At 51.2% G+C, this 26550-nt stretch overlaps 1 protein-coding gene across 5 annotated transcripts in view; it reads right to left on the reverse strand.

Moving 5' to 3' along the window:
- HDLBP (high density lipoprotein binding protein) overlaps positions 1-26550 on the reverse strand; it is a 55141-nt gene that overhangs the window by 14914 nt on the left and 13677 nt on the right. For 2 of the 5 annotated variants that reach the window (XM_061122672.1, XM_061122668.1), the window contains exons 2-8: positions 9459-9526; positions 8388-8500; positions 6705-6862; positions 5773-5988; positions 1145-1351; positions 671-886; positions 17-223 (exon numbers count right to left, since the gene is read on the reverse strand). In XM_061122672.1, the coding sequence (XP_060978655.1) occupies positions 17-223; positions 671-886; positions 1145-1351; positions 5773-5988; positions 6705-6862; positions 8388-8463 (1080 nt within the window). In that variant the 5' untranslated portion in view covers positions 8464-8500; positions 9459-9526. Of the gene's footprint in view, positions 1-16; positions 224-670; positions 887-1144; positions 1352-5772; positions 5989-6704; positions 6863-8387; positions 8501-9458; positions 9527-13498; positions 13622-26550 lie in introns of those variants that run through there. The other 3 variants (XM_061122669.1, XM_061122673.1, XM_061122671.1) reach the window with 3 other exon arrangements.

Raw genomic sequence — 26550 nt, forward strand, 5'->3', positions numbered from 1 at the left:
CCGCTGGGGAGGTCACCTTGGCGTAGACTTCAGTCAGCGCCTGCCCCAGCTTCTCGGGCTCGCCTCGCAGTATCACCGTCTCGGAGGCGCTGTCCGAGGGCGGGATCTCCACAGAGACCCCGGTTCTCTCCAGGATCTCCTGCAGGGAGTTGCCCTTGGGACCGATGACATACTTGTGCTGGGACTTCTTCACCTCCACTGCGATGGTCGTGGTCTTCTTTTTCTAAGTAGAAGCACCGTGCACAAGGGTGTTAAAATGAGGGGCAGGGAGCAAGACACAGGGACCCGACTGCAGCGACTGAGCCCCCAAAGTGAAAATGATGACCAGCCAATCCCCGGAAACTCTGCTCATCATCAACTGGGTCCTCTCCTCAGAAGAACGACTGCAGAACTTAAGTCAATCTGAATAACCATCACAACTAGGAAGAAACAAACAGGCCACGTCCTCTCCCCAAATAAAGGAACCAGTTTCAGACCCCAAAGCCCACTGTCTCAAGCTCCCAGCTCCCTCAGAGGCCTGGTCAGCCGTGGGCAGGGTGCCCTCCGCACGCAGTGCAGGGGAGCATCGGAGGGGATCGCCCCTGGGAACTGGGGCAACTGAAGCTGAGCTGGCATCACTAAAAGGCCTGGCCATGGCCAGGGCGGGCGGTTCTCCCTCCCCCGCCGCTACCTTCTCCTCATAAATCTTCTTGACGCGAGCCACGGCCTGGGCCAGCTGCTCCTTCTCGCCGGTGAAGACGATCTCGGTGCGGCTGACGCTGGGTGGCGGGATGTTGATGCGTGTCCCCGTCTCCTGCATGATCTCGCTCACCAGCCGGTTGTAAGGCCCCGCAATGAAGGGGTGGAAGGCCTTCTCCACCTCGAGCCGCTCCACAGCACGTTTGTCCTGGGTGGGAAGGGCAGATGTGAGGGCCCGCCTGGGAGTGGATGGGGTGGGTGTGTCTCTCTCTCTCACACACACACACACACACACAGGTGGGAAGGGCAGGCGTGCGCACCCGGCTAGGGGTCGGGGGGAATCACACCCACACCGTGATACACCCACAGCACACACCCAGGTGGGAAGGGCAGGCGTGGGGGCCCGGCTAGAGGTGGTGGGCTCACACCCGCACTGACACTCCCCGCAAACACGGGCCGGCCTCACCTGCTCCGCGGAGATCAGCAGCACCTCGTGGCGTGCCTTCTCGATGCCCTCCTTGGTGCCCGTGATCCTGATCTGATTGCTGGCGTCATCCGGGCGTGGGATCTGGATCTTGGTTGCAGTTTTTAGCTCCAAGTCTTGCAGTTTCTCTCCATTTTTGCCAATAACAAAGCGATGGTGCTCTTTGGGAATGGCAACGGTTGCTGAAGCCTACGGCAGGAAAAGGACCAAAGAAAACAAAAACACTTGGAGGTTCCAGAAAAGCCACTTTTCCACGGCACTCTCCCTTGTCAGGATGCCCGTCCCACCGATGCCCGCCTCACCAGCCCCGGGCCCTGCTTGACAACAGGCTCAGCTGAAGCATCCCCTCTGGGCAGCGGGCCCCAGGGAGTGCAGAACAGGCCTCCCAAGCTTCAGCTATCGGTTCTCCACCTGGCCCAGCTCTGAGCCAGTTCCGGGCTCAGTGGCGCCGCACGCCTGGCGGGCCGCGGCCGGAGAGCAGGCACACGCTGACTAACCAGATTAGCTTCTGTTTCTGCAGCAGGACGCTCCTCCTGTCAGACATGAGCCCTGCATGTAGTTATAAACTCTTCCTCCCTCTCTCTCACAACCGGTTAAAACAGACAACTCATGTGGGGAAAGAAAACGAAAATAATCGAAATCCTCAAACTGCCAGAAGTTCAGCAGCTTTCTGAGGTCACAGGGAAACTCTGGGAGGGGAGAGAGGTCTCCAGTGTTTCTCAATCTACACAGAAAGCAGTCATCAGTCAAGAGGACTTTGAAAAAGAAAAAAGGAAAAGAATGGTGCAGGGTTCCCGACACTAGAGCACCAGGAAACCCCAGACCAGCCAGCCTTCCTCCTCCTCCAGGGGCTCAATCTCAGAGAAGAGTGTTCAACAGTTACAAAAGAAACGTCAGATTCTATCACAGGCAATAACAAGATCCTCACTTCCCAAATGGCACACAAAGTGGTGAACAAATGAGGTTTATTCTAAAAATGGCTCAATATTAGAAAATCCACTTATATAATCCATCATGTTTCTAGATCTAAGAAGAGAAAAACCAAACAATCAACCCTGTAAAATTTACATCCTCTCGTGACAAAAATTTGCAAGGAAACAGAAACCAAAGGATACCTATTTTTAACACAAAGCACAGACACATGCTCGACCCTGAAGCTGCACTTGGAGGAGACATGCAGGTCAAGGCCCTGCATGCCCGCCCTCTGCCCAGAGTGCTTCCCTCGAGAGGAGACACGACAGAGCGGCGCAGATGCAGGCCAGACAGGAAGAGGTGCAAGACTGCACACAGGGACGGTGGGAGAGACCACGGCTTCACCCAACTCTCACTGACTGCAGCAGGAAGAAAAGTTAGCTCTCACTCAGACTGACAACACGCGGTTAGGAGACGCGACAGGAAGACCACTCGTCTCAGTGGCTGGACACAGAACAGAGGCGGCGGGACACGTGCCTCCCAGGCCAGAGCACAGCCCTGGGGAGTCTAACACCGCTCAGGGCAGAGAGCAGATGAGCACACTTGCAGGGCAGAACAGAAGGGAACAGAAAGGACATCCTGAACGAGAGCAGTGACTGGACTCGATGCTGCAGTCTAAAACCATTACCACTAAAACAAGCAACACGAGCACGTGGAGGGACAGGCTAGCTCAGAACCCAGGAACAGACCCAAGTCAGCACAAAAATTTAGGGCTTGATGAAAACTGCCACTGCGGAAAAACTTTTAATTCACACAAATTCCAAACAGATCAGGAACTGAAATACAACAACGTCTTTATAATCATCCAACAAAATAAGAATAAACTTCCTTACAACCCAAAAGTAAAACGAAACCTTCCTAGCAACAGCTAAAAAAAAAAAGAATTAATGAATTTGACTACATAAGAATGAACCTCACACAGCAAAACATACCAAGATCAAAACACAGATGGCAAACGTGGACACACTACAGGTAACGTACATTACTGATAAAGGGCTTTCAAGAGCACGTCAAGCCAGATGGACAACTTGAACGTGACAGCAGAGGGAAGAGAACAGACCGTGCACAGAGAAAACGTAAATTAAGAGTATTAGCAGCCTCCTTTCAGAGTCCAAAGCCTGAGCACTTGACAGCCTGGCGAGGCTGTGAGAAAGCCAACGGGCGGACACACGCACAGCGCTGAGGGGAGGTGTGTCTGCTGCTTCAGCAAAACCCCAGATGCAGGCACCCTCTGAACCCCTCTCACTGCTAGTAAAGCTCCCCCAAGACACACTGTGCAAAACAGCAAACCGCATGTGCACGCAGCGCTTGACTGGGACACAGCCCCACATGTGCACACACATCTCAGCACAGCTGAGTCCGGGCAACTGTCTAGGGGACGGGAGCCACCGCCCGCCACTGTGCGCACCACCCAGGACCCGCTGCACCGAGAGGCAGCCTCCTGCCTCAGCGGAAGAACACACCCGCAAAGACCAAGCATGGCGCCCCCGCAGGGAGAACAGGGCCAGGAGGGCTTATACGGGGCTGACTCGGCAATCACAGGTTTAAGCACTTTAAGCACTTTTTAGAAAACTGAAAGCTTCCCGGGTGGCTCAATGGTTAGTTAAGTAAAACATCTGCCCGCCAATGCAGAAGACGCAGGAGACCTGACTTCAATCCTTGGGTTGGGTGATCCCCTGGAGTAGGAAACGGCAACCCACTCCAGTATTCTTGCCTGGAGAATCCCATGGACAGAGGAGTCTGGTGGGCTACAATCCATGAGGTCAGAGAGTCAGGCACAACTGAGCACGCAGGCTTAAAAAATGTAAATAAACTAAAAACAAGTGAACCTAACTATGTATCAAGATAAAAGCATAACCTATGTATCAAGATGATAGCATAACCTTGATAGAGAATTATTTCAGTGATCTCAAAGCGTAAACGTCTTTCATCTTAAATAAGACACTTGAGTTTGAACTCATGCAACTTCCCACTATGAACCTCCAGGGCTCTGGGATATTCAGGTCTGTGGAAGCAGACAGTGAAGATCAGGTCACACATCTCTCTGTGTTAGAAATAAGGAAGTGGTTCAGATGAACGCTTATGTCAGAAAGTGGCAGGGTGCCCACTTGAAGGAGCTCCCTCATCAGAGATGAGGCAAGTTCTGCAGAAAACACAACTAATCAACACACCAGAAGTTCACAATGACACTAAAAAGATGCACAGACCACCAGTGAAGATGCCAGAGCGCCAATTTGGTCTAAAAAACCAAGGGGAAAAGGACCAACAATGGATCGTGCCTGTCTCACGTCAAAGTCCTGTCCTGACGATTTGGGAGCCAAGGTCTCTGAACTGCATGAACCTGGGCAGCAATGAGCAAGGCTGACAGAACGACTAGACAAGAGAATGGCCAGACCATCTGAGGATGGCAGCAGGTATAGGAGCACCACCCACACGTTTTCTCCCCGTATAAGACAGACATGGAGCAGCCAGGCCCCCAGATCTGCCCCCACTGCACAGGAAAAATGTGGGGCAGTGGGACAACCAAACCCCTGTGTGTCCCCCAAACAGACCAGCGGCACTAAAAAAGAGGTGAGGGGGGCCCTGCTGAGGAATGAGCGAGCGGGCGGCCGCATCTGGACACGGAGGAAGAACCCAGCAGAGAAGGAGCGTCTAAGATGAGCAGGAAGCCCTCACGCTGCCTGGGCTGACGTGGGGACATTAGGAAACCACTGTCGACTTTGAGAAGTGAGTTAACGACACGTGGCTATGTTCAATGAAATAGAAGAGAGGGAGCCCACACAAAATTATCCGCAGGAGAACGTGTCTGGGATTTGCTGTAAAGTAAAAGTGGGGGGCGGGAGGAACGCCTCAGATGCTCAATGAAAACCCACCTCAACGCTCACCAGCCAGCAGAGCTGCCGGCACCAGCCACAATATGCAACAACGTAGACACATTTTCCACTCCCTACACTGGACAGCTGACAAATTACCTGAACGTGCCCTTCAGCTGTGAGTGTGAGAGCCTGGGGTTCCACAGTGCAGCGCCCCCACTAAGCCCCCCATGCATCAGACTCCCATCTCCGAACCCCTGCACTGAGACCAGCTCCCCCAAGGCTCAAGAGACTCAGCAACAGGCAGAAAGAACCCTCATTTCTAACTGAGCCCACCTAAAGCTCCGTCATACATTTTAATAAACATTCTCTGCATTCACTTCAGTGTTAAGGGAAAAACTCATCAATCACCGATTTACTTCTTTATGACAATAGTTCCCCAATCAACTCCAAGTTCTGGTATCAGATGCCTAAGGACTACGGCACTGGTGATTTCCCAAGCCCGGGGCGGGGAGTGTGTGTTTAAATAGCACACGTACTTGCTGGCCCTCAGAGCCGGAACTGGCTCACCTGGCTCATCGACACACGCATGTCCTCACCCCACCGTCTGGGCCTTTAGCTCTTAGCTTCTGCACCTGCAGAGCAAAGGCAGCAGTGTCCTAGGCCTATGACCGAGCCACTGGTTTTCCACTAGCAGAGTCAGGAGGCTCTGAATGCTGCCGTCCTACCTGAACCCTCCAGCCCCGCCCACGCGGGAGAGCGCATGACGGAGCAGGAGCCACAGGGCCAGACGCCCTCCCGGGGAGGCCCACTGGGAGCACGCACCTGAGTCTGCAGTCGGGCCACAATGTCTTTCCGGGCTTTCATGACAGCGTCCAGCTTCCCTGAAACCATGATGGACAGGCCCTGGTCTTTGGCGAGAGACAGCTCCAGGTGAGCACCGGTTCTCTGCATGATCTCAAGACAGATTTTTGCTTGTTCACCTTCTCCAAACTGGTTCATGTCCTTGTATTTCCTCTCCTCCAGCGGTACATGGAACACCTGCTCAGAAAAGGTCAAAAAGGGAAGGTTAAGAGGAGATAGAAGTGTCTAGGAACCGCGTAAATAACTGTCACCTCTCCTTACTGCTCCAAGGTCTAGGAGGACAGTTAAGAGACCAGCAGGAAGTGCCCAAGGGCAGGAGGCTGCTGTCCTAGTGAAGTGGAAACCCCCCACCCCAAGTACAAATGAAGACACGGGACATCACACAGCAGGAGACAACGTCAGCGAAGGAAGTAAACTGGGAGGTGGAGGGGCTAGGGGCGTGAGCAAAAGGGAGGACCCGGCTGCCACGCAGGGAGGTGCTAAGTGGAGGAGGGGCATGTGCAGTGGGGGAGGACTGGGAACAGCGGGCGCAGACCCCCTGCCCACCCTGGGGTGGGACAAGAAGATGGGGCAGGGTCTGCAGGAGGATGTGTTCTGACCTATGTCCCGGGCTGGGCACAGGGTTGCGGGGGGAGACTGCCTTAATCCAGAGGCTCCCTTTCACGCCCAAAGCAATCTCATATTTGATGTTCAAGAACCCTCTCAGGATTTCCCTGGTGGTCCAGTGGTCAGGCTTCTTTCTTTTCACTGCCAAAGGCCCAGGTTCAACCCCCGGTCAGGGAATGAGGAATCTGCAAGCCTCTTGGCCAAAACCAAAACCAACCAAACCGCCTCCCATCAGTTGCTACGGCTTCCTACTTGGAGCAGCAGGTGAAGTGGGACGGAGCGTTTACCTGAGTGATGACTGAAGCCTTGATGGGCCGGATCTTGTTACTCCAGGCGCCAGCCGGCTCCTGGGCATTTTCCAGGCAGGCTGCTTTCTCGGGGAGTGGGGGGAAGGCATCCTTGTAGGTTGGAGGGTCACTCTCCTCTTCGGAAGTTAAAGTGGCAACTGGACCGGCCAACACAGATCAGGAGTATTAGATGGAGAAAACACGAGGCGCACTTTCACGCCAAGAAGAGACAGCACTAGCGGCTGAAAACGATCCCTCACTCAGCCACAGGGAAGGGCCCCCAAGGCCAGCAGGCTCAGCACCCTCAAGTTCAGCATGTGCACTGGCCAGGCCACTCTGGACCTGAGGGCACCCCAGCCCCTGCACAGCCTCCCCGCGAGTCTCAGCTCAGACCCTGGGCCCCACAACTCCCTGTGGGGTGAGCTCCTGGAAGGCAGGCCTTGGCACAGATTTTTCATCCCTCAAGATGTTCTAATCTTGTATTCTTAAGAAAAAAATCACATCCCCCCCAACGCCTGGCACATGGCCAGCTCTTAAACCTGCAGGAGAAAACAAGGCTGCAGCCCAGACTGCCCATGAGGACCCGGAGGCAGACTCCAGCCAGCACCCAGCGTCACAGGTGATGCTGGGAGGGCTCTCGTGGGAGCGGCCATCTCTGCGCCCCCGCCACCCACAGGGAGTACCCGGGGGGATCAGGATCCCTGCACCACTGGCTCCACCCACAGGCCCTCACCGTCCACATGCTGACCCACCAACACCACAACGCCAGCAGGAATGTGCCTGTCTGGGTCATGCCTGGAGGTCCTGGGCTGGGCAGTGTCTGGCAACAGCAGGGGCCAATAGCAGAGGGACGACCTCTGGGGTCAGGCAGGCCTGTGTACACTCCGAGGTCACCACTTCCAGCCATGTGGCCAGGCTGCCCCGGAGGCCAGGAAAGGTTCCGTGTGAGCAGCTGCTGGAGCGCAGCAGGGCCTGCTCCCTCCCCGGGCGGATGTGGACCCCACAGAGTCTTGGATCACGTGGCAGACCCAGCCTGCAGGCACCGAGAACCAAAGCAGGCGGCTAGTTCTGGTCTCCATTGCCTGGAGATGAGCCACTTGAAATGCGGTTGCTGTGACTAATGAAATACATCTTTAACTTTAATTAAACTTTAGAACTGATACTCAATTCCACTACTGGAAAACTTTAAGGAGTGTTAGGAACAGCAAAGAGTAGAACAAGCTACTCTTTCAACTGAAAATTTTATAAAATCTAAGCCCAGATGAAGGGCTTTGGATGAACATGGAGCCCTCAAATCAAGCTGTCCTGCAGCCATAAATACGCATCAGATTCTGAAGGGACAGAAAAGACTGTCAGGCGGGCGTCTGCATGCCTACACTAGATGCCAAGACGACGTGGCGCGTGTGTCACGCCTGGCTCCCATCTCTGCCAGCCACCCCGAGTCCAGTTCAGCAGAGCGAGGGAGAGAGGAATGCTGAAAGAGCACCCGTTAGTCCCCAAGGCCAGGTCCCTGGCTCGCCACACTGTCCGCATTCTGAGTCTCACTGCTGTCGATCCGTCCGCCACCCGTGGCCAACCTCGCTCTGCAGACGAGGGCAGTGGAAATGGAGCCTGCAGCGCCGCGGCTCAGAGCACAGGGCGCAGAGGCCCCTCTGCGACCAGCAGAGTGCAGGGGCGCCTCACCTTTGATCTGTTGCGGAACCAGTCCACTGCGGTGTTCAGCAAAGCTCTCCTGGGTCAGAACTGCAACGGAGCTCATGGTTGGTCTCAGGCCGCCACTCGATCCGGGTGAACCACTGCAGGGGGACGGGGGTCAGAGGCAGGCCCAGGGCGGCCACTCGGGGGCGTGCGCAGCCGAGGACGGCGCCGCTTCACCAGCAGGGGACACCTGGCTTCCTCCACCAGCGTGGCCGACGTGAGGAGCGCCCAAGACTCAGACTAGGGTGCCAAACGGAGAACCGACCCCCTGCCCGAGACGGAGCAGATCCAGGCTCCAGCCGACAGGTTCGGCGCAGGGACCCATCCGAACCCCTGCCCCACACGGGGCGCCCCGGCCCCAGCCCCAGATCCACCCCAGGGGCTCTGGTAACAGCTATCTCAGTTACTCGGTTAACCTGCTATCGCCACACCTCCTGATGCTTATAAAATGCACGATAGGACAGGAGCTACTAGGAGACGCGGGAGGGCAGCCCCCCTGCTCTGGGGACGAGGGTGACAGCACAGGGGGGCAGTGCGGACACCTCCCAGCCGTGGGTGGACTTGGGCACACAGCTCTCAGAGCCATAGTGCCCGTGTGGAATGGGGCTCAGCAGCACGGGGGAGCCCTCCCCAACCCCAGGTGCGCCCCCACACTGCCGCAGAGAGGAGCACCCTATGCTCATAAATCTCACCCCCAGGGTTTCTATGCCACTGAGGCAAAAAAATCTAAGAGAGTCAAGTAATTTTTAGTGAGTTTTTTCCATCCCTTTTACAATTCAGTAAGACCCCTCCCCAAATTAAAAAAAAATTAAGCTCTGGAAGCAAGGTCCAAATTCAGATACCCTCAGCAAACACAAAAGTAGAAAAGATTAAAAGTAGATGGAAACCAGATGGGCCATCCACCAGAAGGGCACAAGTGCACGCTCCGCTCCACACTGGGAGGTGAGTGACAGGGCTTCTCTCTGAAGAACGGCTCGAAACTTAAGGACAATACACAACGAAAGAGGGTAGACACACAGCCCAGGGCCAGGAAGCCTTGAGACCGGACACACTTACCAGCAAAACGGTCAGTAGCCAGAAGGTCCGTCCTGAGGCCGCCTCTGTCAGCCTGCCAGCTTTTGCTGCTGTGGGGCAGGAAAAGAGAGGGGAAGAAAACCAGAGAAAAGTTACTTATCTGCATGCGACAACCCAGATCCTTTTGCCTCTCAACCAGAAAAGGTCAAAGTGGTATTTACACTTTGGCTACTAACCAATACTAGGAAAATTTCTTGGGGCCAAAAAAAAAAAAAAAAAACCCCCAAAAGGAAGAAGCCCTTCCAGTAGGCCGTGTGCTTCAGACACACTGCAGTGAAGCCTGAGCTAGAACTGCAGAGGAAGCTTCCCGGGGACCCAGGGAGTGATCCCTTAAGTGCCGCAACTTTTACATGTAACCACTTCGAAGTAAAACTCTCACAAAACTGATGTTTGTTCCCCTTGGGGCTAAGTGTTTTTTCCTGTCCTCCTCTTGCTCATCTCTGCTGAGCCAGAAGGAAGAGGATCTGCAACACTGTGTCCTGACCGAGTGAGTGCAGCCGGATAGGGCGCTCCTCCTCAGGGAGACGGAGGGCTACTATCTAAGAGTGCCCCTGTCTCTGGTAGTTACTTTGTTCTTGCTGTTATCCTGTAAAAGTTCTTCGGTCCTTATGACACACTGGGGGTTTAGAAACCAGGCCATAAAACAGCAGGGCTGGAAAGAACTTTCAAAGGCCATCCTGGGAAAACCAAGAACTGCTCAGTCAGGAAGGAGGGTGTGGGTCACCTGGCCGTGGGGGACCTCAGGATGGCGAGGCTGCCCAATAGGTGACTGGCCACTGCACGCAGGCTGCCACATGCACTCGACAAAGTGGACGTGTGGCATGGGTGGGCACGGTCCAGAATGGGAGAATTCAGTGACAAGAGTGCCCTGCTGAACTGGAGAGGAACACCTCCTCCAAACTCCCTCATAATGCAAGTGTGCTCAGGAGCTAGGAAGCTGGTGCACAGCCCTTGCGGTTGCGCCAGTGACTCTGGATTTAAAAGGTCTCAAAGTCCCAGCTGGGCACACAGACCTGTGGTATTTCAGGATTTAAAAAACACAAAACCCCAAAATCCTCTAAACGTAAGGACTTGAGTTACATGGGGGAAGTTCTGTGAGCCAGAGGCCAGCCCCTCTCTGCGGGCCCAGTCCCATCAAACACACACGACATGTCATCCTCAAGGGGTAAGCGTGGATACAAAATGACTGAGGCCATTTTATTTAAAGACAAATTCTAACCTGCAGGTCTCAATGACTAAGGCAAGGGAGAAAGAAATCCTTTCCATTAAATCACACCATCAGGGACGCACGTCCACACCGGGCCCCAGCAGGGGTGAAAGGTGAGGTGCCCTGGGCCCCCCGGGCCCTGTCAGCCTACACACGGCCCACCCAGACGGGGACATGGGTGCTCCCGGGGAAGCGCCACGGCCGCCAGGACCCAGGGTCCCACCCACTCTCCTGGCAGGCCCACACCCGCTGACCTTCCACCTGAAGAGCCTCCCACACCGGGTGCCGACAGCGTCTCAAAACCCACTCATACCCGCCCTCTGAGAGGCAGGTTCGCGCCCCAAGACCACCCCAATGCCAGGCCATCCCCCCAGCCTCGCGCCGACAGTCTCCCTGCCTCCCTGGACAGGGCAGGCTGCGCAGCGAGGCAGCCACGCCACGCCCGCTCCAGCCACAGGGCTGTGCCACCCCCACCCTGCACCTGGGGTCACACACCAGGCCGGCTCCCGCGGCTCCTGCTGAGGCCGCTTGTGCTCGGTCCCAGCCAGCCGCCCTACTGACCCTCAGTCCACGTGGCTCGTGGAGGAACAGCCTATCAGGGCCCCCAACGCCCTCACATGTGCACAGGCCCTCGGGCAGTTAAGTGCACAGAGTGGACCCACAGAATACTCCAAGCTGGTTTGACAGGATACACTGGTCTGCAGTCTCCGCATTTCGAGCGGAGGCTGTCACAGCTGGGGGTGAATGGACCACGGTGAGCCTCAGATGAACATCAGGGCTGATCTCACCAAAGCAGGCTTCTATTTTTCTTATAAACGTCTCAAGATCCTGTCTTAAGCATCCACCTTAGAGCCGACCTGATAAGCCATGTGCAGTCCTCAGTCCTGAGGCTCTGGGCCATCACCAGCCCTCCTGCTGTACCCCCTCCCAAGAAACTGTCCCCTGCAACACCAGGCCCACCCCCGGGGGCCTTTCAACCCCCTCTGAGCCTTCCTGGCGGGTGATGCCTCTATCTGAGTGCCCTCACCAGCCATCTCAAGTCCCAGGAGACCTTAACGAGGAGCAGAGGCTAAATACGGCTGTCGCAGCTCCTCACTTGGCTTGATGCTGCCGCTCCGATCAGGACTGAGAGGGACCCTAGTGTCTGAGCAATGCTGGGGCCAGCTGGGCCGCTGCTCCCCACGGAGCTGTCAGAACACCCCATCTGCTGCTTCTTCCCCCAGAGAACAGGCCCACCTTCCCCACCGGACTCCTTCAGGCACGGGAAGCCCATTTACCACCTGGCCATGACTCTCTTCATCATTGGGGTGCTCTCAATGCCTCCAAACCTGCCCGTCCCTCCATCACTGTGGGTGCTCTCAATGACTTTCCCTGCGGGAAGCATTCAGGCCCACCCAATGCAGATCTCAAACCACCCTCAGCCTGGACTTTAGTCTTGTTTCTCAGAATATAAATACCCAGAGCAAAAACCCACATTTCAAAATGGAACTTTGTAAGAAGCAGAACTAGAGGCAAAAAGAGAAGGCTAGACAGAAGCAGAGATGCTTCTCTTCTGCCCCCGCCATCCCAGAGCAGGCTAGTGCTCCCACAGGATGGATGGTTCAGGACTGGCCTCCCCACGGGAAGTCATGGCATACGTGAAGATGCCACATATGTTCGGTCCTAACGAAGGTACAACGGACAAATCTTTAAGAAAAGGATTTTGTTTTTTCCTTGTAAACAAGAAAATGTAAGTTGATCCCCTTGTATATTTTCAATTACACATTCAAAAGAAAGTCTTCTGCAAAGGGAACTCAGGAGTGGCAGTCCAGAAAGAACTTTTTCTCAGCCAACGAATGCGACCTCAGCGCTTCCTGTATCTCCTGGGCAGGACTGAGCGCGGAGGGCACCAGGAAACCCGGGACACCCAGGGCTTCGGTCCTCCTCCTGCAAAGTTACGATTCTTTGCTCTAATCCCCATAGCAAGCTTGTAAGGACGAGACTTTTCAGAGTGCTTTCAAGAGACAGAGCAAACTTGAGAGGAAGCAGCCAGGCTCGCACGTCTCAGGCCGCGCTCCAGCCGCACCGGCCGCGGGAGGGACTCGCAGATGCCACCTCAGCACGGCCCTCCCACCGGCCACGCGGGCCCGCGGGCGGGGACAGGCTTAAAGGGGCAGCGCGCCGGCTGCCCTGCCTCCCGCCCGGGTTCGGTACTTTTCCGTGCGGTCCTTCTCGTCCGCGGGCCCCGGGGCGCGTCCGAGCGGCGCTGAGGCCGCGAGGGGAGCGGCGCGCCCGGCCAAGCAGGCCAGCGGCCGCAGGTGGAGGTGAGGCGGCGCGACCCGGCCCGCCGCCCAGCCGCAGCCGCAGCCCCGGCCCCGGCCTGCCGCCCCGTCCGCCCCCGGCCCCGGCCCCGGCCCCGGCCCGCCGCCCCCGCTGGGCTGGGGGAGGGGCGCGCCGGCCGCGAGCGGCGGGGGAGGGGGCGGCGGGCCGCCCACGTCACCGGCCTGGCGCAGGTCGGGGCGCCCCGCAGCTCCAGGGCCGGGGCGCAGGGACCGGGCCGCACACGCGGGGGGCGGCCGGAGGGCGGGGGGCGGCGGGCCGGCGCGGCGGGACTCGGGAAACTTTCTCGCTCGGCCGGTGCCAGCGCCGCGGCCCATGCGCACTGGTGACACGTAGCCTCCCCTCCCCGGCCGGCAGGGGGGCGCCCCGCGGGGCCGGGGGCCTCCGCAGCCAGGGCCCCCCAACCCCCCCCCCCCCCCTGCCCGGTGCTCCACGTCGGCAGCCAGGCGCCCCAACGTCCCGGCACGGCACCGGCCCCGCGACCCGGCCTGCTCACCCCGCGCGGCGCCCGCCCGTCCGTGCGTCCGTCCGCTCGCCGCGGGAGAGGCCGGGACCCCCACTCGCACGCCGCTCCCGCAAGCAGGCTCCTCCGGTAGGCGCCCGGGCCCCCGCGGCTATATAGGGCGGCGGCTCCAATCCCGCCCGGACACGTCAGACCGCGGCCGCCCCGCCCGCCGCCGGCCAGCGCCGCCCCGCCCGCCGCGCTCCGCGCCTGGAGGCTGCCCCGCTCCGGAGGGGCGTCGGGGTCGGGCATGACCGCCACCTGCACAAAGCGCGGGCAGGGGCGGCCGGTCTGGCAGCGGGGCCCCCCACACCAACTCCCCCCCCCCAAAAGAAACAGGACACCTCGAGGGACAACACAAAGGGAATTAGCTGCCGGCCCCAACCATTTAGAACTTCCAAAGGCCGGACCAAAAGCGGGCCTGGCCAACTCCCGAGAAACAGCCCACCGCCCCAAACTTTGGAGCCCAAACACTCTTCCTCTGTCCTGCACTTGTGTAAAATATCCCTCCTCGGTTCCTTGGCTCCTGGTTTAATTCCCTACAGAAATGCAGACCCTCCTTCCTTTAAGGACTCTACCCCAGTTATCTCTGCCGCCTCACAGGTAACAAGGGCCTGCCTATGAGGCGCCCAGCCCTAACAACAAACAGGAGGAGAACAGAGTCCCTCCTCTCGGGGGCTTCCCCTCAGGGGCTGAGGGCAAGCCAGGTCTGCACTCCTCTGTAATATGCCTCCACAACAGAGGCTCCTTCTTTTAGTCAAGGCTCCAGCTTCCCTTGTGTCTCAGATGGTAAAGAATCCACCTGCAGTGCAGAAGACTTGGGTTCGATCCCTGGGTTGGGAAGATCCCCTGAAGGAGAGGCTCCAGCCACTCCAGTATTCTGGCCTGGAGAATTCCATGGACTGTATAGTCCATGGGGTCGCGAAGAGTTGGACAGGACTGAGCAACTTTCACTCCAGGCCTAGAGGGAGGGACATGCAGGAGATCACGCAAAATTGGCCCAGAGGTGAGGGCAGGCACAAGCAGGAGGGGCAGGCAGGCGCAGAGGCACTCCCCTCCCCCCGAGGAACTGTCAGTATATACAGAATGGGGGGGGGGGGGGGGTCCTCATAGCAGTTGTTCATTCAGTCTAAAGGTGACTACAGCTTTCTGTTATCACTGGCAATGGAAAATGCACTGAGCACACATATTAGGACAGTAGCACCAGAAGTTCCCTATTAACTGGAGAAGGCTGAAGGCCATCAACAGAAGTCAAGAAAGGCAGGGAAGCTCTTGCGGGCACTCACTGAGATGGAGAGACTGAATGTCTACACTGGTAAGGGGAACTGTGATGCAAAAACTCAGATACAATGTCTGACATGCCCACTGGATGGCCAAATGGGGACCTAAGTAGGCAACTGCATATACAAGGTGAAGGCCAGGGAGAAGCCCAGCACAGTGGACCGTAGCACTTCATGACATCACTGGGGGAAGAAGCCATGGAGCTGAGGACATGGTCACCGGAGCTGTACCCTAAGACACCAGGATGGCACCTGGGCAGGGGGTAAAAGACTGCAAGTTAAAAAAAAAAATCAAGAGATGGAACAAATCAAAGAGGTTAAGAACTTCAGATGAGAGGATGAGGAAGTCCAACACATGTCTAATAGGCAGTCCACAAGAGGAAAATACAGAGGACAGAGAAGAAATATTGGAAAAATACTGGAAAAAAATTCTAGAATATAAAGTTATTGTATTTCCCTCTCCTCCTCAAAAGAGAACAGGGGGCCAGCAGTGTTTTGGTGTAGAACAGTGAAGCCTCAAAAATGCCCAAGAGTAGATTTTAAAAGCAACCAGAGAGAAATATCAATAACCTCAGATATGCAGATGATACCACCCTTATGGCAGAAATTGAGGAAGAACTAAAGAGCCTCTTGATGAAACTGAAAGAGGAGAGTGAAAATGTTGGCTTGAAACTCAACATTCAGAAAACTAAGATCATGGCATCCGGTCCTATCACTTCATGGCAAATAGATGGGCAAACAATGGAAATTGGCTTTATTTTGGGGGGCTCCAAAATCATTTCAGATGGTGACTTTAGCCATGAAATTAAAAGACGCTTGCTCCTTGGAAGAAAAGCTATGACCAACCTAGACAGCATATTAAAAAGCAGAGACATTACTTTGCCAACAAAGGTCCGTCTAGTCAAAGCTATGGTTTTTCCAGTAGTCATGTATGGATGTGAGACTTGGACTATATAGAAAGCTGAGTGCCAAAGAATTGATGCTTTTGAACTGTGGTGTTGGAGAAGACTGTTGAGAGTCCCTTGGACTGCAAAGAAATTCAACCAGTCTACCCTAAAGGAAATCAGTCCTGAATATTCATTGGAAGGACTGATGCTGAAGCTGAAACTCCAATACTTTGGCCTCCTGATGCAAAGAAATGACTCACTAGAAAAGACCCTGATGCTGGGAAAGACTGAGGGCAGGAGGAGAAGGGGACGACAGAGGATGAGATGGTTCGATGGCATCACCGACTCGATGGACATGAGTTTTAGTAAACTCCGGGAGTTGGTGATAGACAGGGAGGCCTGGCGTGCTTCAGTCCAGGGGCCACAGAGTCAGGCACGACTGAGTGACTGAGTGGACTGAAGTGACTGAAGAATTCAAAGGGGGGGGGGGGTCAAAAGCTCCAACTACACAGAGACTCTGGGATATCAAAAACTTACATGAAATGGGCAATTTTTAGGAAAATAAGTTACCCAAACTGAATCTGTTAGGAAAAGAAAGTTTAAATAACCAACACTCTTCAATATTTGAAGAAACAAACATAAAAGTCACAACAAAAAGGCAGACCCAGATGGTTCTGTAAGGAAGCTCCAAGAAATTGTCTTCCCAACTTACTCACAAAGCCAGGGAACTTCAATACCTCCCAGATGAAAAAACGTGTGAATTTCATCTAGGTACTTAAAAACAAAAGCCTAAAATAACCTAGCAAACCAATTCAAAGATGTCAAAACAAATGTGTTAATATATAACAACAAAGTAAAGTTTAATCCAATTATGCAAGGTGGTGACAGTATCAGGAAAATAGATTAAAATAATTCACCACATTAGCAGCCCTGGAGCAGGAATGATCTGATCATCTCAAACCATTCAAATAAAGAATGTGGTTTATTTGAGGATAAAGAATAAAGAGATAGTTTGCCCACTCCTGATAAGAAGTAGGAATGCAAGGACACATTCCCTAACTCAATGATGGGCACCTCATCAGAGGCACTCGTCCTGGAATCACGAGGAGACAGGCTGTTGAGCTTTTTCTATTCAAACCTGCAGAGGGAATCTAACCAGGGCAGTAAGGCAGGAAGAGGCAGGCATGACTGGACATAAGGCTGCCGGTGTCAGACAGTACTGCTGTCCAGTGCAAGATCCAGGAGGGTCTACATGAACACACTGTTAGAGTTAAACCAAGAACTCAGTAAGTTTTCTGGAAACAAGATCACACAAAATCAATTATGTTCCAAAATGTCACCAACAGACTGTTAGGAATAAATCTAGTTAGAAAGTAGGTTTTATGGAGAATACTGTAAAAACCTTTGTCAAAATACAGAAAAAAACAAAATAAATGGAGAAATGACCTGCTCATCTATATAGTAAAGCTAAATTAAACATTCAGACTGCAATTCTCTAGTTAAGTAGAATAACTAGGAAAATAATTTCTATTTTTCTGCATAGAAATTCAGTGCAAACCCTACTTAAATCCCAAGAGGGCTATGCACATGCATGTGTGCATAATTTTGTAATCAGATTTTATATAATTTTCATTTATAGAGTATTTCTATATACATGTACATAAATATTTTATAACTGTCATAAAACCATGTGTACATATATACAATTTTGCAAAGTCTAAAATACAGTTTTTTGGAGACAGTACAATAAACACAATGTAAAACATTAATGACTTTCTGTTGACAACACGTGGAAATGATAATATTTTGCATTAGGTTAAACAATACATCGTCAAACTTAAATTTCACTTGCTTCTTTTCACATTTTTAAAGTGGATACTAGAAAATTTTAAATTATATATGTAGCTCTTATGAACAGCAGTGCTACACAGTTGGTTTTCCAAACCAAGGCAGAAAGAAACATAACCTGACAAAATATTTTTCTTATTAATAAACTTTGTAAAATAAAAAATGAGTTATTTGTCTTAGTCATGAAAATATCTCCTCTACCACAAGCACCTGAGGGGCAGAGGGTAGAGTCTCAAAGATCTTAGAAAGAAGTGACTAAGTGGTTTACAGTATTTCTTCCAATCACTCTAATAAAGTCATTTTAAAAAAAAGGCAAAAGATACAAAGATCTTTCACAGACATGAAGGAAACATTCAATTTGTAATAAAAAAAAAAGGTTTGAAGGTAGGATGAGACTGTATATTTCACCTCTCAAATTGACAAAAAAACAAACAAAAACAAACCTTTGAGGACAGCAATGGTGTGAGCACACTGGTGTGGCTGGAAGGAGGGCCGAGTGGCCTCTCCGAGGACCAGTCTGATCACACATTGTAATTTAAATACAATTTCCCTCTTCTTAGAGCTTCCACATATATACTCATAAACATACCCAAAGATACAAGTACTGCGTGCATTCTCGCAGGAGCGAAAGGCTGGCCGTCTGTGCTGTTCCTGGCAGGAGCAGAACGGCAGCCTCCTGACTGATGCCCACACACGTCCGCGTCTCCATTCTCCCAGCAGCTATGCCTGAGCCACTGCCTCCACGACCCCCTGATCCCAGCCATGCCTGCGACACTGCACGCACGCTCCCCACCACGCTCACGCCAGGCTTGCTTCTCATTTAATCACGTAATGTAAAAATAACACCAAACAAGGAAACAAAAGCAAAAAGAAACGTTTCTTGAACACCTGAACACTGTTTCCCATCCTGACGTGACTGTCCTAGACGACGCGTCAGGAGTCCAGCTCACCTAAGACAGGGTTATGGAGAGACCCTCCGCAGGCGCTCAGGGACTCGCCGCCGTGCGTCAGAGGACTGGTCAGCGTCAGTGCAGCAGAGGGGCCGCTCTCCACTGTGCTGATGCTACGTGACCAGCTGTGTCAGAGACACGTCTGTCCGCATGAAGCACCTCTAGGACACCCGGGCGCACGGTCGGACGCGGAGCAGTGGAAGAGCCGGGCGACGGAGGAGCGCCCTCACGGAGGTGAAGAGACAGCAGGTTTATGGCGCTGGGAGGGGAGGGCACAGAAAAGCGCACACTCCATATGCCTCTTACAGAGATGATGGACGGACACCGGCTACAGACGCAGGCAAGTGCGTGCTGGGTGAAGCTCCAGACCACACAGCGCGCCTCAATCTCCAGCGCTGACCCCCGCCTGGAGGAGGCGGAGGAGCTCTTCCACTGAAGCCGCTCAGCTACGACAGGAGAGCAGAAGCCAGGGTCACAGGCCTTTCTTCTGTGGTCTCAGACCATGTTAACAGCAACAAGCCTCATCCGCGGTGATGTCTGAGTGAGGGGCTGCTGAGCAGAGAGGATGAGGCTCTCCCCTAACCCCGTGAAACCTCGGGGATCGAGAGGCACCCGAGCGCAGCCTCTCGGCGTCTGGAGGACGCGAAGGCCGAGCCCTGCCAGCAGCATAACCGGGCGAGCACAGACTCCCTCCGCCTCGGGCCACGGGGCGCGCCCTCGGGGCCTCGCGCCTGGTAACAGGGGCAGGCCCTTCCCACGGGAGGCCAAGACGCCTCCCCACGCCTCACTGGGCGACTGTCTGCATCAGAGGAGTCCTCTGTGCTCCGTCTTTGATTGTGTCATTAGAGAAACCAACACCTGCTTCCAGGTGCAGGCCATGCTTCAGAGCAGCCCTTCCACACACAGGCGTGGGGACTCTGTCTGGAGGAGTAGGGGCAGGAAGGCGCGGCTGCAGGAGGGCTCTGGCAGGCTCCCCCCAGTCCTGCGATTAAACTACAAGAAACAAAATAATCCCAAATCTGACCTAGGGCAATATACTTGGAGGTGTTTTTCTTCCTACAATTCACATACAAAAGTTCCATGAGCTAGAATGAGCTTAGCTCAAGTTTATAAGAAACTCTGCTATGAATATAGAGCCAGCTAAAGCTACACTTGAATATTTAAGAATTAGAACCAGTCCTGTCCAAACAGAAATGGAATGCTTTTCTACAAAGAAAGGAACAGAAAAACCTGGTCTTCAGATTTTCTCCTCTCCAGGAGTAGCCTTGGTGCGCACTTGTCTGCTTGGTGACCCTAGGCGCATCACACCCTTCAAAGGCCATGTTTTCTCATCTGTCAGGAGGAGATGGAGAATTCTGTCAAGCCCAAACTAAATGGAAATTTGAAGGTGCAATGTCTGGTGGAGAGGTGGATGAATCAGAACTTCCCAGCCAGGCTGAAACAGTTTCTGCCTGGTCATCAAAGGAGCATGCGGTCTTGGTTATCCTGAGGGAAGATTTATGCTGGACGCTTCTCACCAAGTGCTGCTTTCAGCTGGTTTAACCTGGAGCAGGACTTATTGGAATAATAGTTTGGTTTTCCAGAAGGAGCTCACAACAGAGGACTCCCTTCTAATCTCACCATATACACAACATCACCGTCACTGGATGAGGATCGGCCTGTGGTGTGGTTGGTGGTACTTATCTCACTTGCCCCACGATCTCCTCCATTCCACATTATTGTACAGTATCCACTTTTCATTGCCCTTCAGTTTGTTTTTAAAATGGAGAATTTTTGTTACATTTAAGTAGAGACCTGCCTGCAGCAATAAGGTGGAAAAGGTTTTTTTTTTTTTTTTTCCACTTAACTTATATGGAACCCAAAACATCAAGCTGGTGCAAATGATTTTCAGTGCTTGATATGGATGTTTCAAGTATGTCACCTATCTCCAGTGTGGTATAACATTGACTGTTTTCAATTAATGTCTTGATTTGACTGCTGTCAACTTCAACTGGTTTACCCGACCATGGAACATCGTCCAGAGAGAATCTCCAGCACCAAATTTCAAAAACCACTTTTGATACATTTCATTAGTGACAGCACCTTCTCCATACACTGCACAAATCTCTTTTTGAGTTTCAGTTGTGTTTTTACCATTTCTTTAAATAATAAAGCCTAATCTGGCAAAAATGTTGTTTTTCTTCCATCTTCAATATTAAAACAGCTACACAAAAATTCATCAATTTTGGTTTTTTAAATGCACTTTGAAAGGACAGCTGTCACAGTATAACCTAACAATTGTTTCAAACGAAGTTAGACAATTAAGTGCCGCTAGTCATCAAACAGGAAAAAACGAGCTAACTTTTTGGCCAACCCAATGCCATGATTCTCTTTGCCTCTACTGTTGTTCAGTAGCTAAGTCATGTCCGACTCCTTGTAACCCCATGGACTGCCGTACACCAGGGTTCCCTGTCTTTCACTACCTCCCAGAGTTTGCTCAAATTCATGTCCACTGAATTGGTGATGCCATCCAACCATCTCATCCCCTGTCATCCCCTTCTCTTCTTGCGCTCAATCTTTCCCAGCATCAGGGTCTTTTCCAGTGAGCCGGCTCTTCACACCAGGTGGTCAAAGTATTGGAGCTTCAGCTTCAGCACCAGTCCTTCCAATGACTATTCAGAACTGATTTCCCTTAGGATTGACTGGTTTGATCCCCTTGTAGTCCAAGGGACTCTCAAGAGTCTTCTCCAACACCACAATTTGAAAGCATCAATTCTTCAGCGCTCAGCGTTCTTTATGGTCCAACTCTCATATCCATACATGACTACTGGAAGAACTACAGCTTTGACTGTATGGACCCATTGCCTCTAGAACCATATAAATCAGAGAAAAATAAACTCTAAAAACAAGTAAGTCCTGCTTCTTTATCTTGATGCTGGTTATATGGGAGGTTCAGATACTGTTCATGGCTCAATGAATCTTCACTAAAGATTTGCATAGTTCTCTGAATGTTTGCCATACTTCATTAACATTTTTACTAAAAAAACTGGAAAGCAACCTAAATCACAATGTTACAACACGGCAAAAGCATCAGAGAAAACACAGCCTTAAAACACAATAACGTGACAGCATATTCCAAGGGGGATATAACCAGAAACATTAATTACTGTTGTTCTAAAACTATTTCATGTTGTTGGATAAGGTCATCATCCTTAAAGCCAATTTCCAGCATAAGTAAAAACCATGCAGATTGTTACCTGAACTGGAAACACCTATATTCATTACTGCTTCCCAGGCCTGTCTGCTATGAGAAGCAATGCGGTGCCTGAGCACACGGACCATGCCCTCAAACACCGTCCCCCACTCTGAGAGAAGACGGCTGCATCCCAGCCACAAGATGGGACATCGTGCTGTGGCAGAGAGCAAGGATGCATCACACACCAAAGGGGTCACCTCCAAAGGATGCAGAAGTCAACTTGCAGGAACAATTTGGACATCAAAAGAACTGTTTCAGGATTTCCCTGGTAGCACAGTGGATAAGGCAAGGGTCACGGGTTTGATCCCTGGTCCGGCAAGATCCGGGAGAAGGAAATTGCAACCCACTCCAGTATCCTTGCCTGGAAAATCCTGTGGCCAGAGGAGCCTTGAGGGCTGCTGTCCATAGGGTCGCACAGAGTCGGACACGACTGAAGTGACTTAGCAGCAGCAACAGCCGGCAAGATCCCACATGCGCAAAGCACCTAAGCCTGTGTGCCACAACCACTGATCCCACACTCTGGGGTCCTCGAGCCACAACTGACGCCTGTGGGTCCAGAGTCCGTGCTCCACAACGAGAAGCCACCGCAGTGGGAAGTGCGTGCGCCACAGCGAAGAGCAGCCCAGCCCGCCACACCAGAGGAAACCCCCGGACAACACTGAGCACCTAGCAACAAAGATAAGATGAAGAAAACACCGCTCCAGGGGCTGAGGGACAGCTGTGTATATGTTTTACATATGTGTGTGTGTGTGTCACACACACAAGTCTATAATACTGGGGGGAAGCAACAAAAGTGCATTGTTGCTTCAGAAGTTGCTCGTCCAAATACACTCTAAATATGAATAAATGAAAAGAAATAATTTCTCCTTTCTCTCCAATAGGAACTGTATTTCAAAGTAATCAGAATTAGTAAAGGAAAACTTCATATAAAAATGCCAATAAATAAATGTAGAAACAAAACTAGAAAAACCCTCATTTTGCAACTGTCAACTGTAGGCTAGATCATGGCCCTAAAGACTTCCATGTGCACAGCCCCGGAACCTGTGAATGGAAACCATGAACTACCTTAAGAGCACTGAGATGGGAAGATTATGTAACAAGGGGCAATCACGCACGGAGGCGGGTACAGCAAGCTGTGAAAAGCAAGAAATGGATTCTCTCCAGAACCCCCTGAAGGAAGTCCTGCTGACACCTCAACCTGACCCCACGGAGGCTGATTTCAGCCAAGTTCCTGGTGACTTGTTACATCAGCAACAGGAAACTAATACACCAACCAAACAGGGGAAACAAGCAAAAGGGCTGTTGAGCCATTAGATGATGGGCGATAAAAAAACTTCATGAGGGGCAGAATCAGCCTGCTGACACTACATTCACTGATCAATTGTAACATAGCGAACAGAAAGACAGCCAGACACCACGCCTCCTGGCAGAATGCACATGCGCTACCCAGCACAATCCAGGCTGTGTTCTTGACACCCTCCCTACTCCGTCTTGGCAAAAACAAACAAAACCCCCAAACCCGAAACACCCCTCCCCAATGAATTAAGCATCCAGATCTAGCTACCAGTTTACAGGAAATAATGAGGATCAGAGGACACGCCACCACCACAAACAACTGACCCAGTCCAGAATGTGGAGACCTTGTAAAAGCAGTTTCTGACATTTGGAGAAAACTGAACACAGAATAGATACTGGATGACAGTAACAAAATGTAGCTAATTTTGTTAGGTGTAATTAATTTAAAGCTCTCATCTATTGAAGATACATGCTAAAGTATTTATAAGTGACATGAAAAGTGGGCTTTGCCTTAAAATACTCAAAGTTCACAATGTGGAACAAGCAGGGAAGATGAATAAAAATGGCAAAACACTGACCACTGTTGAAGTTGTGACAGGTATATGAAGTATCCACATCCTCTGCTATCTGGGGTATGTTTGAAGGTTTTTCTAACAATAAGAGGTTCAGAAAAGGAAAAGATCAAAGAGCACTACTTAGCAGGGTGTACAAAGCTACTGAGGATGAATCAAACTTGAAAATTTTATAAATTTTATAAAATTTACAAGGAGAAATGAAGATAAACGAGCCAATAAGCATTTAAGATGGAAAACAAATATCAAAGAAAGTACATGGAATAAATAAAGAATTGGTGAAATAGAAAACAAAAACAAGCAAAATACAGCTAATTTGGTAAATCAAAACCAAAATCAGAAAAAAAAAAAAAAACAACTAAAATCAATTTCTCTGAAAAAAGCAATTAACTCTTTCAAGTCCGTCCAACAAGGGAAGTGCACACAAAAGACAAGCTCACAGTGACAGGACACTCGGTGCCTGGTGCTGAAATGAGAACGGGGCTATAAGCAGCAGTAATTGTATCTTCTGGTAGCTCCCAAAGAAGAGCTTCTTTGCCCCATGAGAGCTCCAGGAGTTACTTTTGTGTCTCACTGGCACTGGCTGGGCTCTGAGCCCGTCAGGGGCCGAGGGGATGGAGCATGTCTGTTAGCTACAGGTAATCAGGGTGCTCCCACAAGCTGAGCCACTCCGTCCCCAACACATGGCCTGCACATGGTAGAAAGGGTGGCTCCCCAAAACAGTGAAAGGGTGCTGCAGAGAAAAGATTATCAACTACAAACCAGTTCACAAACAAAATTTAAAACACCAGCCCAATAAATCCACTCTAAAATTCAGAGAACAAGGCACCATAAGCAGGTCTGTGCTAGGGATGCAGTAAGGATTCATTATTAGGTAATGTAATCTCACATGCAGAGCTCAGAGGAGGCGCACAAACATATATACAGAACTGAAAGATGGCCATTTAAAAAAGCCCATCTGGCTGATGAAACTCAGCATCTATTCCTTACTTCCTAAGGAATATAACTTCAGGAAGGAAATGGCCACATGAAGAACATTTCCCAGAAGTAAACATACCACATTTAGTGAAAAGCCAAAATCATCCTATTAAGTAACAAACCAGCAAAGATGTCTATTAATACTATGGCCAAAGACTGTCAAACATGCAACTTAAGGTGAAATAATCAAGCTAAGAGACAAACGCCAGTATCTGCAGATGACCACCTGTTTAGAAAACCCCTCTGTTATAATGAAGAGTTAGGAAAACTGAAGGAACTTTCAGTGTTAGCAAAACAAAACACACACTAGATGCCTGAGTCATGGAGCAGTTTCATCATCGAGGAGACTTCACCACCGAGATGTCTCTTTTCCCCCCAAGTTCATCTACACCCTCAAAGAAACGCCAAATAACATCTGTGGTCAGCGAAGTATGGCCACCCAAAGACACCGGGTCCTGCTATTTGGAATTTAAACGTTACTTTACCTGGAAAAAAAAGTCTTTCCAGAAGTGACTGAGGACTACCCTGAATTATCTGAGTGGGTCCATTACAAGTATCCTTCTGAAAGAGAGGAAGAGACAACACAGAGGTCAAGGCTGACACGCGGATGGAGGCAGAGCCGGGAGACACAAGCCAAGCACACAGCAGCAGCCACGAGAAGCTGGAGGCAGGAGCCCCAGAGGGACGGTGGGCTGTCAGGTTTCAGATTCCAGCTCCAGAACTGAGAGAATAAATTTCTGTTGTTTTAAGCTATTACATTTGCCGTAACTTACTTTGGCAGCCATAGGAAACGTAACACAAGGTCCCAGCAGGTTTTTAAGTAGGGGATTCAACCTAAAATTAGCAAAGCACACCATAAAGCAAGAGTCATTAGTACTTGGGGTTTTGGCTAAGGAAGAGGAAAATGGATAAATGAAACAAACTCAGGTGTATCTGTGAGTTTAGCATTTGAAACAAATGCCACTTCAAGTCAGCAAGGAAGGATGGACTAGACAATCAACAGAACTGGGTCCATTTGCAAGCCATTTTGAAAAACATATAAAGACTGATCCCCACCTCACAACAGACGCCAAAGCAAATTTCAGCTGGATTAGAAACCTGAAGGTAAAGAATTAAGCCTGACGAACAGGAAGACTGGGGAGGAAAGCCTACTGATGATCCAGACTACAGAGGCCACAAAGGAAAATACGGACTCACTAGAGTTTATGAGAGCTTCAGGGTTTCACACAGTGAAGGCGATCTAATGCAGAAGTCAGGGTACACAGGGTTCTTCTCTGGCTGGAAAACATCTGAACACGTACCTCATAGAAAACTAACACACACGACATAAACACATGAATTCATGTGTTCATCCTCATTTAGTCCTTATGCTATGAGGTCAACAAAGATGAACAAAAGCGATGCAACCGGTTCTGAAACGGTAAGGAAAACAGGCTCCTAGATCACTGAGGGTGTGTAAAATTAGAAGCAATTTAAAAACATATAACAACCCAATCAAAAAATGGGCCAAAGAACTAAACAGACATTTCTCCAAAGAAGACATACAGATGGCTAACAAACACATGAAAAGATGCTCAACATCACTCATTATTAGAGAAATGCAAATCAAAACCACAATGAGGTACCATTACACGCCAGTCAGGATGGCTGCTATCCAAAAGTCTCCAAGCAATAAATGCTGGAGAGGGTGTGGAGAAAAGGGAACCCTCTTACACTGTTGGTGGGAATGCAAACTAGTACAGCCGCTATGGAAAACAGTGTGGAGATTTCTTAAAAAACTGGAAATAGAACTGCCATATGACCCAGCAATCCCACTTCTGGGCATACACACTGAGGAAACCAGATCTGAAAGAGACACGTGCACCCCAATGTTCATCGCAGCACTGTTTATAATAGCCAGGACATGGAAGCAACCTAGATGCCCATCAACAGATGAATGGATAAGGAAACTGTGGTACATATATACACCATGGAATATTACTCAGCCGTTAAAAAGAATT

The sequence above is a fragment of the Dama dama genome, chromosome 20, assembly GCF_033118175.1.
Source record: "Dama dama isolate Ldn47 chromosome 20, ASM3311817v1, whole genome shotgun sequence".
In the NCBI taxonomy this organism is placed as follows: domain Eukaryota; kingdom Metazoa; phylum Chordata; class Mammalia; order Artiodactyla; family Cervidae; genus Dama; species Dama dama.